Source organism: Phalaenopsis equestris, unplaced genomic scaffold, assembly GCF_001263595.1.
Source record: "Phalaenopsis equestris unplaced genomic scaffold, ASM126359v1 Scaffold000250, whole genome shotgun sequence".
In the NCBI taxonomy this organism is placed as follows: domain Eukaryota; kingdom Viridiplantae; phylum Streptophyta; class Magnoliopsida; order Asparagales; family Orchidaceae; genus Phalaenopsis; species Phalaenopsis equestris.
Genome location: NW_018164692.1, coordinates 783,521 through 798,192, shown reverse-complemented (window position 1 = coordinate 798,192; position 14,672 = coordinate 783,521). Strand labels below are relative to the sequence as shown.

The window sequence follows — 14,672 nt, the reverse complement described above, 5'->3', positions numbered from 1 at the left end:
TAGATGATAATGTCTTTTTCAAGGATATAATAAACTTAAGAGGTTTGCCTCTTTAGAGATGTACGATCCCATAATTAAAACTATTTTTCTAAGGACAAAGGAAATACTTTCAATTGACAGCCCCACAGATTAGTGAAATTATTTCACGATTAAATCCATTATATGATAGTATTTGCTACCTCAAGGTAAAATATTATCATTTGATGTTATATTTGATCACAAATGAGAAATTTTAAACCCTATGAGCCATCCACCACAAAATATACATTAAGCATGAAACACACACATAAGAACTAGCATTGAATTTACTTTTACTTTGACTTATGTACAAAAGAAATGTAACTTGATATTTTGAAATGTCATTTGAATTTTCAAAATGTCAATAGAGTAGTGTTGGCCTTCATTATCATTCCACAAATTGAATCAAGCACGTGTTTCAACGATGTAGCCAACGTGTTTAGATTATTACATTCCAAAGAGTGAAGTGATAAGGCTTTAGATAACATCGAAGGTGATCCTGACACTTAAATTTTTTTTTAAACTATCATTTATACATTAGAGTTCACAAAAAAAAAAAAATGAATATTTTAATTTAATTTTAACAATTTAAATAAGGCAATATTTATAAAAATATGTTTTATTTAAAAATATAAAAAAATATATATTAAGGGTCTGTTTGGGGCAGCTACAACTTATCAGCTACAACTTAGCCCCAAGGAAGCTGTTACAGGGGAAACTGCTGCTGGGAAGCGGACTGACTGTTTGTTTCAGTGGTTTGAAAACAGCTGTGTAACAGCTATTTCTGTACAAATGACTATTTTGCCCCGATTTAGTAATATTGTTCATAACAGAACTGTCATAGCTGTATATTCGATACTTCAGAAGCAGAAATTCACTTAAGAACAATACAAAAGTTTAAATACACACCTAAATTAGCGAGTACCACGAGTGCCAAAAAAAGTAAAAAACTATTAAAATTACAATTAATATATTAATTATATTATTTTTAACATGCAGACGGTGTATGTCCCCTGCTACACTGTCTACCAGTGATGGTACCATTCTTGATCACCGTCAGTCATGGAATCCACTTAACTGTTTGCCCACCGGAAGAAGTCACACAGCTTCGCGATGATCTGTGAGCAGCTGTAGAACTGTTTCCCGTAACTATGGGCCCTACGTGACGTCAATAGAGAAGTTTGTAGTCCACAGTGGCAGAACAATCGTCGGGGATGTTTTTGAAATCCTTGAGCTCATCTTTCATGAATGCTGCAAAAGACAATGCATTCGTGAAGACATGAATTAAATTTACTAAAAGAAGTAATTAAAAATTCACACTTACAAATAACATAAAAATTTAAAACTAGCAATATAAAATGTAAAGTACAAATGCTTTTGAATAAAAAAAAATATAACACTGAAAGCTCACTATCCAATATGAATGTTAAAAATGTTTTGACAAAGGAAATGAATTACACATAATACTGAATAAATTACAAATAATCTAATTGGCCTCATACTAACGCACCAGTATTTTTTGCCCTTAGCTCCATCATTTCGCTTGCACCCTCTCCCTCTCTTAGTATAGATGATGGAATGTGTGTGTGATTGAAAAATATGTTTTTCTTGTCATAAGAGTGCCCCAAGTGGCATTAGTCTTGAATTTCAATAACAAAACATGAAATTCTACATATGTTTCCTAACAGTGAGCATAAGCATGATGACAAAGATGAAATATTCTCATTTCTCCCAATATTTTCTCATTATATGCCCCAAGAGGTATCAACAACGCATGATATGCTTTCACAGTCATATTTTGAGGCTATCTATTTCCCTACCTCACTTAGAGTGTGTGTGATTGAAAAATAAGCTTTTCTTGTTAGAAGAATGCTCCAAGTGATATTAATACTAAATATCAATAACAAAACATAAAATTCTACATATGTTTTCTAACAGTGAGTATAAAAATGATGATAAAGATAATCTGTTGCCATTTTTCACAATAATGTCTCATTATACGCGTATCAGTAGCTACACATGATATACTTTCACAGTAATTATCTGAGCGTATCTATTTATCTGTCTCACTTCAAAGCGTGTGTGTGATTGAAAAATATTTTTTTTTGTCATAAGAATGCTCCAAGTGGTATTACTACTAAATTTCAGTAACAAAACATGAAATTCTACATATGTTTCCTAGCAGTGAGAATAAAAATGATGATAAAGATGATACGTTGTCATTTTTCACAATAATTTCTCATTATATGTCCTATGGGGTATCAGTAGCTACGCACTATATACTTTCACAGTAATTGTCTGAGGTAATCTATTTCACTGTCTCACTTCATAGATTGTGTGTGTGATTGAAAAATATGCTTTTCTAAGCATGAGTTTTGCAAAACAGGAGCACGAAAGAAGAAAACCAAAAACAAATCCACAAAATCAAACTAGAGCACCATCACCGGATAAAAGCACCAAACCAAAAAAATATAGTCAAATCCATACGGTGCAAATCCAAAAGTACTGAAAATTTCTAAAAAAATATAGGGAGAGGGGATACCAGAAGAAGATGGTGTTCGACACAACGAGTTAGGGATGAGGAAGCTGAATATCCGCGGAAAATGAAAGTGCAGAAGACGAACGCGCAGTTTTGCTAAACAACACGAACACCGCGATCTAAACTCCTCCCCAAACTACGAAAATGCGCAGCAGCCTGCCGCGTCGGGTGAATAAACTCTACCCTAAACAAACCGTAAATATGTAAATATATAAAATTTATGTGATGTGTTTGAAAATAACCCTAAATTTTAGAATGTTTATAAATTTATTCCTGATATGTCAAATTTTTTGATCGATTGCCACAATAGTAGTTATTGATGCTCCTTTGCCCTCCAAATTTTCACCCTTCATGGGTGTTTGATAGCGTACTTTTAACATAATTTATGGCGGAATTTAACATAAATCCAATCAAATGCAAAAAAAAAAAAAAAAAGGAAAACCAAATTCCAATTTGTTTCGAATTTGTTAAATCTGACTATTTGGTGGATTTAACAGATTTAGCTTGAGATGAAAACAATTGCTATAAGATCTTAAAATAAAATATCGAACATCTCTAAAGACTTTAATTGGATTTAACGTCAACTGAACCAAACAATATTCTGGATTTAACAACATATGAATTTGATATATATGGATCTACTAAATTTTTTAAACGTAAATCCTGAGTGCAACCAAACACCTTTTCTACAGCATCTGCGGCCTATAGACGTTACCGTAGCTCATCACTACAGTCTATGTGACTAACAACGGCCTATATGTGTAAGAATTATGTGATGTTTGTGAATATCATACCCTAAAGAGCTCTATCTAAATTGGTTGTACATAACAATTCTTTTAAGTCTTTTAATTATTTGCTGGTAAGCTTCTCACTCCCATTGGTTGAGAATCTCATGGCTAGCAGACATGATATGTGAAATATGGAGAGGTCTTACCCTTTCTTACCTCAAATAAGGAATCTCTTATTAATTATTATGAAGCCAAGCCTCACCTCCACCTATCACTTAACAAAACAAACATGCATGAAAAAGGCACCCATATTTCTTTGAAAATTTGTGCAAGGAATATGGAAGAATTTTTATGCCTAAGGCACCAATACAAAGTGATTACGTCCGTGGACCACAGAGGCCAGAGTTAGGCACTGCATGAGTTGTGAGTCATGCAAGTCATAGTTGACCATATATGTCATAGTAGTGAGTTACTATAACATTCGCAAACCATATAGGCCGAAGTTGAGAGCTGCATAAGCTATGAGTCATGCATGTTGTAGTTGGTTACATAGGTCGTAGTGGTGAGCTACAATAACATTCATAACCCACATAGGCAAAAATTAGGAGATGCAAGAGCTGTGAGAAATATAAGCTATAGTTAATCACATAAGTCGTACTGATAGGCTGTGATAATGTTCGTAAGTCAAACACCCTATATGCGACGCCAAGTTCGGCATAGGCTTTAACGAGTTGGACATCTCTTGCCTCTAGTCTTGCCTGGTGGAAAGTTTGTTACGGAAGTAGGAAACCAGTCAGCTAATAAATGTTTCAAATACCATTGCCACATGACAACTGACTATACAAATTGTTGTTTCATTTCATTAGATGAAAAGGGAGAACCCAAGATAGGAGATTCTTTCGAAAAGGAAGATAATTATTTAGTTGAGGAACAAATAATGCATGTAAAAGAAAGAGACTTACTTGTAGCTTGACGCCTTCTTACTATCGATCAATCCTTCGAAAAGGATTAGTTGTGACAATTTTTTTAGGATCGGTGCACCGTTAGGACAAGGTGTAAACTGATCATTGATGGCGGGAGTTGCGAAAATGTGATACCCTCAACCATGTTTGAAAAAGCACAAGCTAGTTACACAACTTCAATGACATCCTTATCAACTTACAAGGCCTAAAGAGGAAATAAAATCGAAGTCACGAAGCAATGTTTGGTGCAATTATTCATTGGGAAGGGATTTCAAGGAAAGTGCCATGCGAAGTCATCCCCATGGACGCCTGAAACCTCCTCCTAGGTCGTCCTTGGCAATATGACCGCTAAACCATTCAAAATGGGGATGTAGATACATACTCCTTCCCGAAATGAGATCGACAACATGTTGCTCTCATCTTCAATTTTCTTGAAGGAGCTGAAAGAACATTATATTGGCTACTTACTACTCTTTAATTAAAATGTCGAGTAAGCCACTGAAGTCCCAACTAAAGTATCAGATTTGATTCAATAACGTAAGGATGTTTTTCCTGCGAAATTTCACATTGGTCTACCTCCTTTGAGGTATGTTCAACATGCAATCAATTTGGTGCCAGTTTCAATTATACTACATTGACCCGCATATAGCATGACTCCAAGGGAACATGAAGAACTTTAGTGTCACGTGGACGACTTAATACAAAAAGGGTTGGTTCCCAAGAAAGATGGAACGTGGCTCATGTGTATGGATAGTCGTGCAGTCAACAAAATCACCATCAAATATCAATTTCCCATTCCTCGCTTAGATGAACTCTTTGATTAATTAAAAGGGTTGCTATTATTCTCCAAAATTGATCTTCAAAGAAAATACCATCAGATTCAAATGTGACATGGTGGTGAGTGAAATATCACATTCAAGACGTGAGATAGATTATACGAATGGAAAGTCATGTCCTTCAGTTTGTTCAATGCTCCAAGTACTTTGATGCGGGCAACGAACCAATTGTTACATTGCTTTTTGGAAAAAAGCCTATTTTAGTTTGCTTCAACAACATTCTAATTTACAATAGGGATGTAATCAAGCACCTAAAATATCTAGAACAAGTTTCTGCAATATTGTGACAACATCACTTCTACGGCCATACACAAAAGTGCGCCTTCATGACCCACCTAGTGAACTTCTTAGGTTTCGTGATTTCAGCCGTAGGTCTAGAGGTAGACTCGAGCAAAGTAGTTGTTCGGGATTGGTTAGAGCTGGAATTCTACAAGGAAGTGAGGCAATTTCATGGTTTTACTTCTTTTTACTGTCGGTTTATCAAGAACTTCACACAATCACAACTCCTTTAATCGAATTACTCAAGCAAACTCACTTTTGCTAGAATGAACATACACAACACAATTTTGATTAGTTGAAGGATGCCATGGGCACCATACTGGTCTTGAGACTTCCTGACTTTGATGTGTTATCTGAGGTTGAGTGTGATGCCTCGGAGGTGGGAATCAAAGCTCTCCTTAATCGACAAAGCACCCCCGTGGCTTTCTTTAGCAAGAAACTCAATGAATCAAGGAACTCAACTTACAATAAAGAATTCTATGTTATTATTCAAGCACTCCAATATCAGAGTCACTACTTGTTAGCTAACGAATTCATCCTTTACAACGATCATTTTTCTTTAAAGTACTTACAACACCGACATAATTTGAAAAGAAGACATGTCATTTGGGTGGAATTTTTATCTTCATTTCACTTCACTGTCAAACACAAATCTAGGGGTTCTAATCAAGTAGCGAATTCTCTCAATTTTTGACACGTGGTCTTCTCTCCTTCACTTCGAGGTGGACGATTTTGAGATGATTCAAGAATTGTAACCCATGGATTTGTACTTCTAAAAGATTTTACATATGCGTCAAGGTGGGCCGTACCATTTATTCCATTTTAGGGATAATTTCCTCTTCAAAAGAATCAATTTTGTTTTTTGAGAAGCCCTATTATAAAAGCGATTCTCACCGAGAGCCACGAAGGAGGCATGGCTGATCATTTTAGAGGGACAAAACCTTGTCCCTCATTCGGGATAATGTCTATTGGCCCTTTTCATCTAAGGATGTTGATCAATATGTCAAGAAATGTTGTATTTGTCATATAGCTAAGACCAACACTCAAAACTCAAGATTGCATAAGCCTATACCGATTTTGGCATCACCTTGGATTGATGTGAGTATAGACTTTGTTTTGGGCTTACCCCGCACTTAATGTCAAAGTGATTCTATTATGGTGGTGGTCGACATATTCTACAAGATGGCACACTTTATACCCAACAAAATCTCTTTTGATGCCTCTCACATTGTCGATCTGTACTTCAAAGAAATAATTCGTTTGTATGGAATTCCTTGCACTATCACATCCGTTAGAGATGTCAAATTTTTGAGTCACTTTTGAAGATCCCTATGGAACATGTTGGGAACTAAATTACAATTTAGCTCTGCTTCCCATCTTTAGATCAATAGACAAACCAAGACTTTCAATAGAAGCCTTGTTAATTTGCTACAATGCTATGTTGGGAAGAATCTTCAACATTGAGAGCTATTACTAGCACAAGTGGAGTTTGCATACGATAGGTCTCGAAATCAAACTGCCAAACATAATTCATTTGAAATAGTTTATGAAAGAAATCCTATTTCCCCATTAGATCAATCATTAGACTTCCCCTCGAAGGTGGTGAGCGCCCCAAAAATTGAAGTCCGAATATAAGAGATCCAATGGCTTCATAAGTTGGTTCGTGATATTCTACAACAAAATGAGATATACCAATGTCAAGCTAACAAAAGAAAGAAGGTGGTTATTTTTAAGAAAAGGGATAAAGTATGGATTCGATTGTGTAAATAAAGCTTTCCACTAGGAAAGCATGGAAAATTTAAAAAAGCTAAAGTCGAGGGGCATTTTCGGATAGTAAAGCGCTTAAACAATAATGCTTACCAAATTGACCTTTTGGGAGGCTAAAATGTTTCGACCACATTTAATGTGGTTGATTTTACTCATTATGAATCTGATTCAGAGAAAACCTGGATGAAGAAGCCCTTCCAATCCCAGAAGAATGACACGAGAGTGTCAATACTAGTGTAGTCCATGCTATGTTAAAGTTTAGTTTTTTTATGTTTTAATTCTCCGTTTTATATGTTTTCTTTTCTATTTGGATGACAAACTTTTAATAAGTGAGGTATTAATGCTTATTAATAGAGGCCGTATGTGAATAGGGAAGAAGATTTTCGAAGAGTTTTTTTGGTTTTTCCTAAGGTTGCATTTGCCTTCCTTGCACATGTATAATGAGGTTGCTCGTAGATGGTGTTTTAGCCATTGTATCATGTTTCTCATCATTCAATTCCTGAAATATATTGTGTGCAATTGAGTTCTTTCATCGATTGTTATTTCCAATTTTTAGAAATATGAATTTTTTGTTCTCTGTTATCATTTTCTAGTTGGGTTCCCTTCTATATTTCTTTCTCCCTATTGCAGAGGTTTCCTATCTTCCTACTACAACATCAGTTGTTGTCTCACTCATGATCAACAATGAAATTTTATTCTTTCTGCACTTTAGTTTCATGCATAGGCCAAACAATTGAACACTCAAAAGTAGTTCTAGTCTACAACAAGGTTATGTAATAACTCATGGAGGCTTTTTTTTTCATGAGTCATGATAGTGTGTGATTAATAAAAAATATAGCAACTAACAACACACACTGCAAATTTGGATATGTACATGAGATTGAAAATGTAGGAACTTGGCTACATTTCAAAGGGGTTGCTACTCTCTTTTCACAATAAAGTTTTGTTGATGCATGTCAACACATGATCGTTGATGTAAAACGCCTTGCTCATTGAAAAATTCAGTAACATTTAATTCCTTAGCATTATTATATCTAAATGCCTCAATATTTTTTGTTAAATTGAGTATTAACCATGCAAAAGAATTGTTTGATGAAAAATGGTGCATTAGATTTTCATTTAAAAGGTAAACCCAAATAAAACACATACATTCATCAACTTGTTAAAAAGAAACTATTCTAAATGAGCTCATACATGATATGGACCCAAATATCGCAATGAATAAGATGGAATGAAAATCATGATAATTTTGTTATTTAACACAAGTAATAACCTTTTTTGCTTAGCCAATGGACACACATGATATGATTTAAGGTCTGTTTGGGGCAACTGTAGCTTATTAATAAGCTGTTGATAAGCAACTGATTCATATAAGCTATTGAGCAGTAGCTGACCCAGATAAGCTGATTGGTTGTTTTGTTTGTGCTGTTGAAAAAAAAACTATTTTGAAATTGTTTCTGAATAAATGACTATGTTGCCCCTGTGTAATAACGTTGTTTGCAATAGAATTATCATAGCAATATGTTTGATACTTGAAAAAAAAATCACTTCAGAATAGTACAAAAAATAAGGTACACACCTCACTTAACAGTGAGTATCAAGATTGTTAAAAAAAAGAAAAAAATAATTAAAATTAATTAAAAATATGATAATATTAATTTTAAAATATAGACGATGTATGTTACGAGCTATGTCGTCCTCTAAGGATGCCATCCAACCCTAATCACCATTGACGGTAGAATCTGTTGGACTGTTGGCTCACCGGAAGAAGCACACTTCTCCGTGATGCTCCGTGGGCGCATGTAGAACTCTCCCGTAGCTATGTGCCCAACGTGACATCAGAGAGAAGTTTGTAGTCAGCAATGACAGAGCACTCGTCAAGAGATCCTTGAAATCCTAGAGCTCACTTTCCTTGAATGATTCAAAAAATAATTTAGTCATAACACAAGCATAAATTGACAAAAGTAGTAATCGATTACAGTTTTGTACGAGCACGAGGTCTCAGAGAACTAAGTGCACTAACCCCACCAAACCTGTCACAACAAGAAGATAACAGACATTATAAAACATGGGTTGTCAGCTGCCTTTAGTTCACTTAATACCAAACTCATGTGTGTCACATATGCATATCACAAAAAAAGTCATCCAGAAGTATCTCAAAAACCTCGAAATCGAAAAGAAGAGAGAAATTTGGTTGCATTTATCGGGATTTCACATGTGACACCAATCAACAACGACTAACATACCATCTAAGAAAACCCACAAGGTCGAACGTCTCATGATAAATCTTACAAACTCACAAAAAAAATGAAAAGAAATCGAAAAAAGAGAAAAAACAATTACAAATAGCATAAAACATACAATATCTAAAAAATCAACAATCAATGGAGCATAAAATAAAAATGAACTTTATAAATAGACAAAAACAATAATCAATTAAAATTTTGTGCAGGCACGAGGCCTCGGAGAACTAAGTGCACCAACCCCAAGAGACCTCATAATAAGAAAACAACAAACCTTACTTGATTGCCTTTAGCTCACTTAATTCCAAGCTCGTGTATGTCATAGATGCATACCACCAACAAAAAAAAAGGTTATCTAGAAGTACCTAAAAAATCCCCGCAATGAAAAGAAAAGAAGAACTTGGTTGTTTTTATCAGAATTTCATACGTGACATCAATCAACAATGACTAACAGATCATCTAGAAGTATCTAAAAAACCCCAGCATCGAAAAAAAAGGAGGAACTTGGTTGTCTTTATCAGGATTTCACATGTGACACAAACCAATAACGACTAACAGACCATCCAGAATTATCTCAAAAACCCCAACATCGAAAAGAAAATAAGAACTTGGTTGTCTTTATCATGATTTCATATGTGACACCAATCAACAGTGACTAACAGGTCATCCAAAAAAACCCCACAAGGTCGAACGACTTATCTTGGATCTCACAAACTCACAAATAAAAATGAAAATGAATCGGAAAAGGAAAAAAATAATTACAAAATAAAACTTACAATATCTAAAATAACAATAATATATGGAACATAAAATAAACATGAGCATGAAGGACTAAACAAGAATCATCTAATCAACATCCAACAATGGCGGTAATACGCTCTCGCAATTGAAGGAGCCACACCACATAGAGAAGGCATCACACCACATGCCACGACCACCTCACCCTCATCACACAACACAACCACAACCCAAGGCAATCACAACATAACCAGACCCTCAACACTGAACACAACCATAACCTAAGGCCACCACAACCCACAAGCCACCAAAAGAGAAGGCATTACACCACATACCACAACAACCTCACCCTCAACAGACAACACAACTATAGCCCAAGGCAACCACAACATAACCAGACCCTCAACACTCAACACAACCACAACCCACCGGTCACCACAAAATAAGGCACACATCACATACCACAGCTACCTCACCCTCAGCACACAACACAACCACAGCCCAAGGCAGCCACAACACAACCAGACCCTCAACACTCAACACAACCACAACCCAAAGTCACCACAACCCACAGACCACCACAAGAAAAGGCACCACACCAAATGCCACAACCACCTCACCCTCAGCATACAACACTACCACAGCCTAAGGCAACCACAACACAACCAAACCCTCAACAATCAACACAACCACAACCCAAAGCCACCACAACCCATAGGCAACCACAAGAGAAGACACTACATTACATACCACAAGCAACTCACCCTCAACACACAACACAACCGTAACTCAAGGCAACCGCAACATAACCAATCCCTCAACACTCTACACAACCACGACCCAAGGCCATCACAACCCACAAGCCACAACAAGAGAAGACACCATACCACATACCATAGCCACCTCACCCTCAGCACAAAACACAACTACAACTTAAGGCAACCACAACACAACCAATCCCTCAACACTCAACACAACCACAGCCCAAAGCCACCACAACCCACAAGCCACCACAAGAGAAGACACAACACCAAATACCACAACCACCGCACCCTCAGCACACAACACAACCACTGCCCAAGACAACCACATCACAACTAGTCTCTCAGCACTAAACACAACCACGACCCAAGGACACCATAAGAGAAGGCACCACACCACATACCACAACCATCTCACCCTCAGCACACAACACTACCACAGTCCAAGGCAACCACAACACAACCAGACCCTCAACAATCAACACAACCACAACCCAAGGCCACCATAATCCAAATGCCACCACAAGAGAAGACACCACATCACATACCACAACCATCTCACCCTCGGCACACAACACAACTAGGGGTGTAAACGAGCCGAACACGAGCGAGCCTAGACTCATCTCGTGTTCGGCTCGTTTGCTTAGTGAGAGCCGAACATAAGCCGTTCACGAACAACGAGTAGCTTATATATATATTTCTTGAGGACTAAAAAAGCAGCCGAAGCTATACAATTTCAGGTTTAATTCTATTATAATGTCGTTAGATCTAGCGCATTGAAAAAGCTTTCAAGACAAATGAGAGCTCAACCAATGAACATAGCAGAATGCCTACAAAAAACAATTTCTGATTTCCCAAAGCATGATAAGTCTATTGATCCTGAGGCGATTAATGTGAGAAGCATATAAGAATCTAATGATTACAAACTCATAAGTAGCTTCTTTATATCTTTACCATACACCAAAATATGATCTCCTTATAAAATCAATTACTACCAGTCCCTAGTCAACGGACAAAAGGTATACAGGAGTTGGCATTCAGTTTTCTTCATGATTCATCAAATAACATGATGCAAATTTGATATATGTGTTTATTAGAAATTTGATTCATACGTTTTGATTTTTAGTATTTACTTTTTAGTTCATTTCAAGCGTTAAAACAAACCTGAATGAGTTCTCTAATATCTTGAAGAATATATTAAATCTAATTGTTACTTTATCATTTCAACTCCACTCATTGAATTCACATCATCATGTTAAGAAGCATTATCACAATATAAACTGCTAATGTCTACTCAATGTTAATTCCTAAATATGCTACTTCAATGTGTTAACAACTGTTATTTAGCGCTGTAACAGTCACGTCCTCGGAACAAATATTGCCATCTGTATTCTAAAATGATAAAAAATTGTCATTCTATTGAAATAATTTCGGGAGACGCTGCTTTACCAAACAAAAGCAAATCCACACATTGGCGTTCACTGCAACGGAATGGAGTTTCACTACCTTCTTAAACGAGGCTTTAAACATTTGATTTGCAAGTGTAATTTAAAGTTGTAAATAAAAATGCATATGCAATTTTCTTATGGAACATGAACTTGACCATTATTGAAATTGCTGCCCATCAACATTTTCATATACAATTTCAAATTTGGGTTAAACAAAATGGATTTTATGTCCCTATATAAAAAAAAAACAAATTTCTTCCCAAATTATGAATTGATAGCCTCTCTAGATTATGCTATTTTGTGCTAGTAATTTACATATCATCTAGCAAAAAAATAATCCTAAACATTTACGAGACCTAAATCACGAGAAATATTTGTGTAAGGAAAACATACGCAAAACTGCGTACATTTTAGATTATTCAGAAGGTATAATTAGGTTACACTTAAGTTATACCCCTTGTAATTCTTCTTTTAATTACCCCTTGTAATTATTCTTTTAATTTAACCTAAGTGTAACTTAGCTGTACCCTCCGAATAACCTGAAATGTACACTACTCTGCGTAGGCTTTCAGTACGCAAATATTTCTACTAAATCACAACATACATTAGCTAGAGGAGATCACATTTTCTTAGGAAAAATTAGAAATACTACTCGCATTCAATCCCCCTAAAAAAACCAAAATACTTGGCCAAAAAAAAAATAAAAAATTGCGGCAATTATATTAGTTCGAACAGCACAGAACACAAACCTACGCAGTGGCGACGCCGCCATTACTCTCCTCTTCAAGCTTCTGCACATAAGCCTTGAGCAACATCACAAGCTCCCTCGCCGGAGCCTGTAACGTCCCAATAATCCCAATCGCCGGCGACTGCAGCGATCCAAGCAGCTTCGCATAAATCTCCTCCCTGCTCGGCATCGTCTCCAAAATCCGAAACTCCTCCGGTCCATAAAACTTTCCCTCGAACACTCCCCCCACGAAATCATTCTCCTCGAGCTTCTTCTCCCTCTGAAAGCTTCGGTAGGGTTTGAGCGCTTCCGGGATCTCCTCGGTGTGTACGAAAAGCCAGGCGTTCATCCCCTTCATGCAGGGCCTAAGCTGATCCCATCGAGTGCCCTCGATCGCCTTCCCGACGAGCGTGTTCTTGGCAACCATTAGGTGAACGGAATCAGGGAGGGAGCGGCGGAGTTCCTGGAACTGCTTTACCGTGAAGCCCTTGAAGCTGATTCCGGCGAGGAGGTAGCAGTTTTCGAGCTGGTTCTTGACGGAATCAATGGTTTGTTCTTTCTTGGTTCGGCTAATGGCGGCGCGGATGGTCGGGAGGCGGTGACGACGGAGAGGAGAGGAGTTGGGGAGGTTAGGGAGAGTGGGGGCTCGGGTGGGGGATAAGGCATGGATGGGTTGGGATGGGAAGGAGGAGGAGAAGTGGAGAGAGATCTCCATTTGGAGTAGTGGAGGGAGGTAGGGAGGGACGGATCTTATCCTGGGAGAAAGAAGACCATGTGACTACTGATCGACATTATTTCCATGGCCTATAGTTCAGTGAGCCCTTAAGATTAATAGCGGGTTTCTAATACATGAAATAAACCTTGAGGATTATTGGTAATAATAAATTTGATTAAAGATAACTTAATTTTTAATCACATTTTATTAAACTATTTTATTTTACCTACATAGCATTCAAAACATGATTAATTATATCTTCGACACCCTAAAACATTGAATTTACGTATTCCACAGCCAAAGAATATTACATGTTACACTCGGGCTCCGTTTGGGGGGGCTTATTCGCGGATTTTGCGTTGTGAAAATGCGTATTATGTGTTTGTTTCGCGCGTTTAGGATGCCTCCCGTAAAACACACAATTTACTTATAACAATATCGCGGCCCGCGCCTATAGTGTCGTGATCGAGCGTTTCGAAGGATTTTTACATTACTTACCCCTCCGCTTTCCCGAGTTCGTGTCCTAAACTCCCACAGCGTGCAAAGAGAAGATCTGAACGATCTAGATCTATCGTGCCCTAAAACTGTCGCTCTCTGAGGATATTCAAACACTTTTCCTCTTCGATTCACATTCTTCGTTCTGTAAGTTGTTGTCTTTGGTTACCGTAAGAATCATGCTTTTAGTATGGATGACTTTGGTTATCTTTGATCATCGTAAGTAGCATTTCAATTTTTTGAGATAATCTCCATGGAGTTCTTCGATTATCGAGTTATCAGTTACATCTTCTGGTTTAGGGTGGTGGCCACGATCATGTGTTGATTTCTTTCGCAAATGTGTTTAATATCTTCTATATTCAGTTTGTGATGACATTTGAGCTTCAGAATCATATATACGTATTTCAAATCTTCCC

The 14,672-nt window shown here is 37.0% G+C and overlaps 1 protein-coding gene across 5 annotated transcripts; it reads right to left on the bottom strand.

Moving 5' to 3' along the window:
- Nucleotides 1-863: 863 nt before the first annotated feature.
- LOC110024182 (50S ribosomal protein L10, chloroplastic) lies at nucleotides 864-13,876 on the bottom strand. 5 transcript variants are annotated; one of them, XM_020723994.1, is made up of 3 exons: nucleotides 13,069-13,876; nucleotides 9,153-9,162; nucleotides 8,805-9,040 (listed from the first exon to the last, which is right to left on the bottom strand). In XM_020723994.1, the coding sequence occupies exon 1, from the start codon at nucleotides 13,759-13,761 to the stop codon at nucleotides 13,069-13,071; it is 693 nt and encodes a 230-aa protein (XP_020579653.1). In that variant the 5' UTR covers nucleotides 13,762-13,876; the 3' UTR covers nucleotides 8,805-9,040; nucleotides 9,153-9,162. The 5 variants fall into 5 exon arrangements, with proteins under 5 accessions (XP_020579650.1, XP_020579652.1, XP_020579653.1 ...); XM_020723991.1 differs by lacking the exons at nucleotides 8,805-9,040; nucleotides 9,153-9,162 and adding an exon at nucleotides 864-1,269; XM_020723993.1 differs by lacking the exons at nucleotides 8,805-9,040; nucleotides 9,153-9,162 and adding an exon at nucleotides 7,015-7,033.
- Nucleotides 13,877-14,672: the final 796 nt, after the last annotated feature.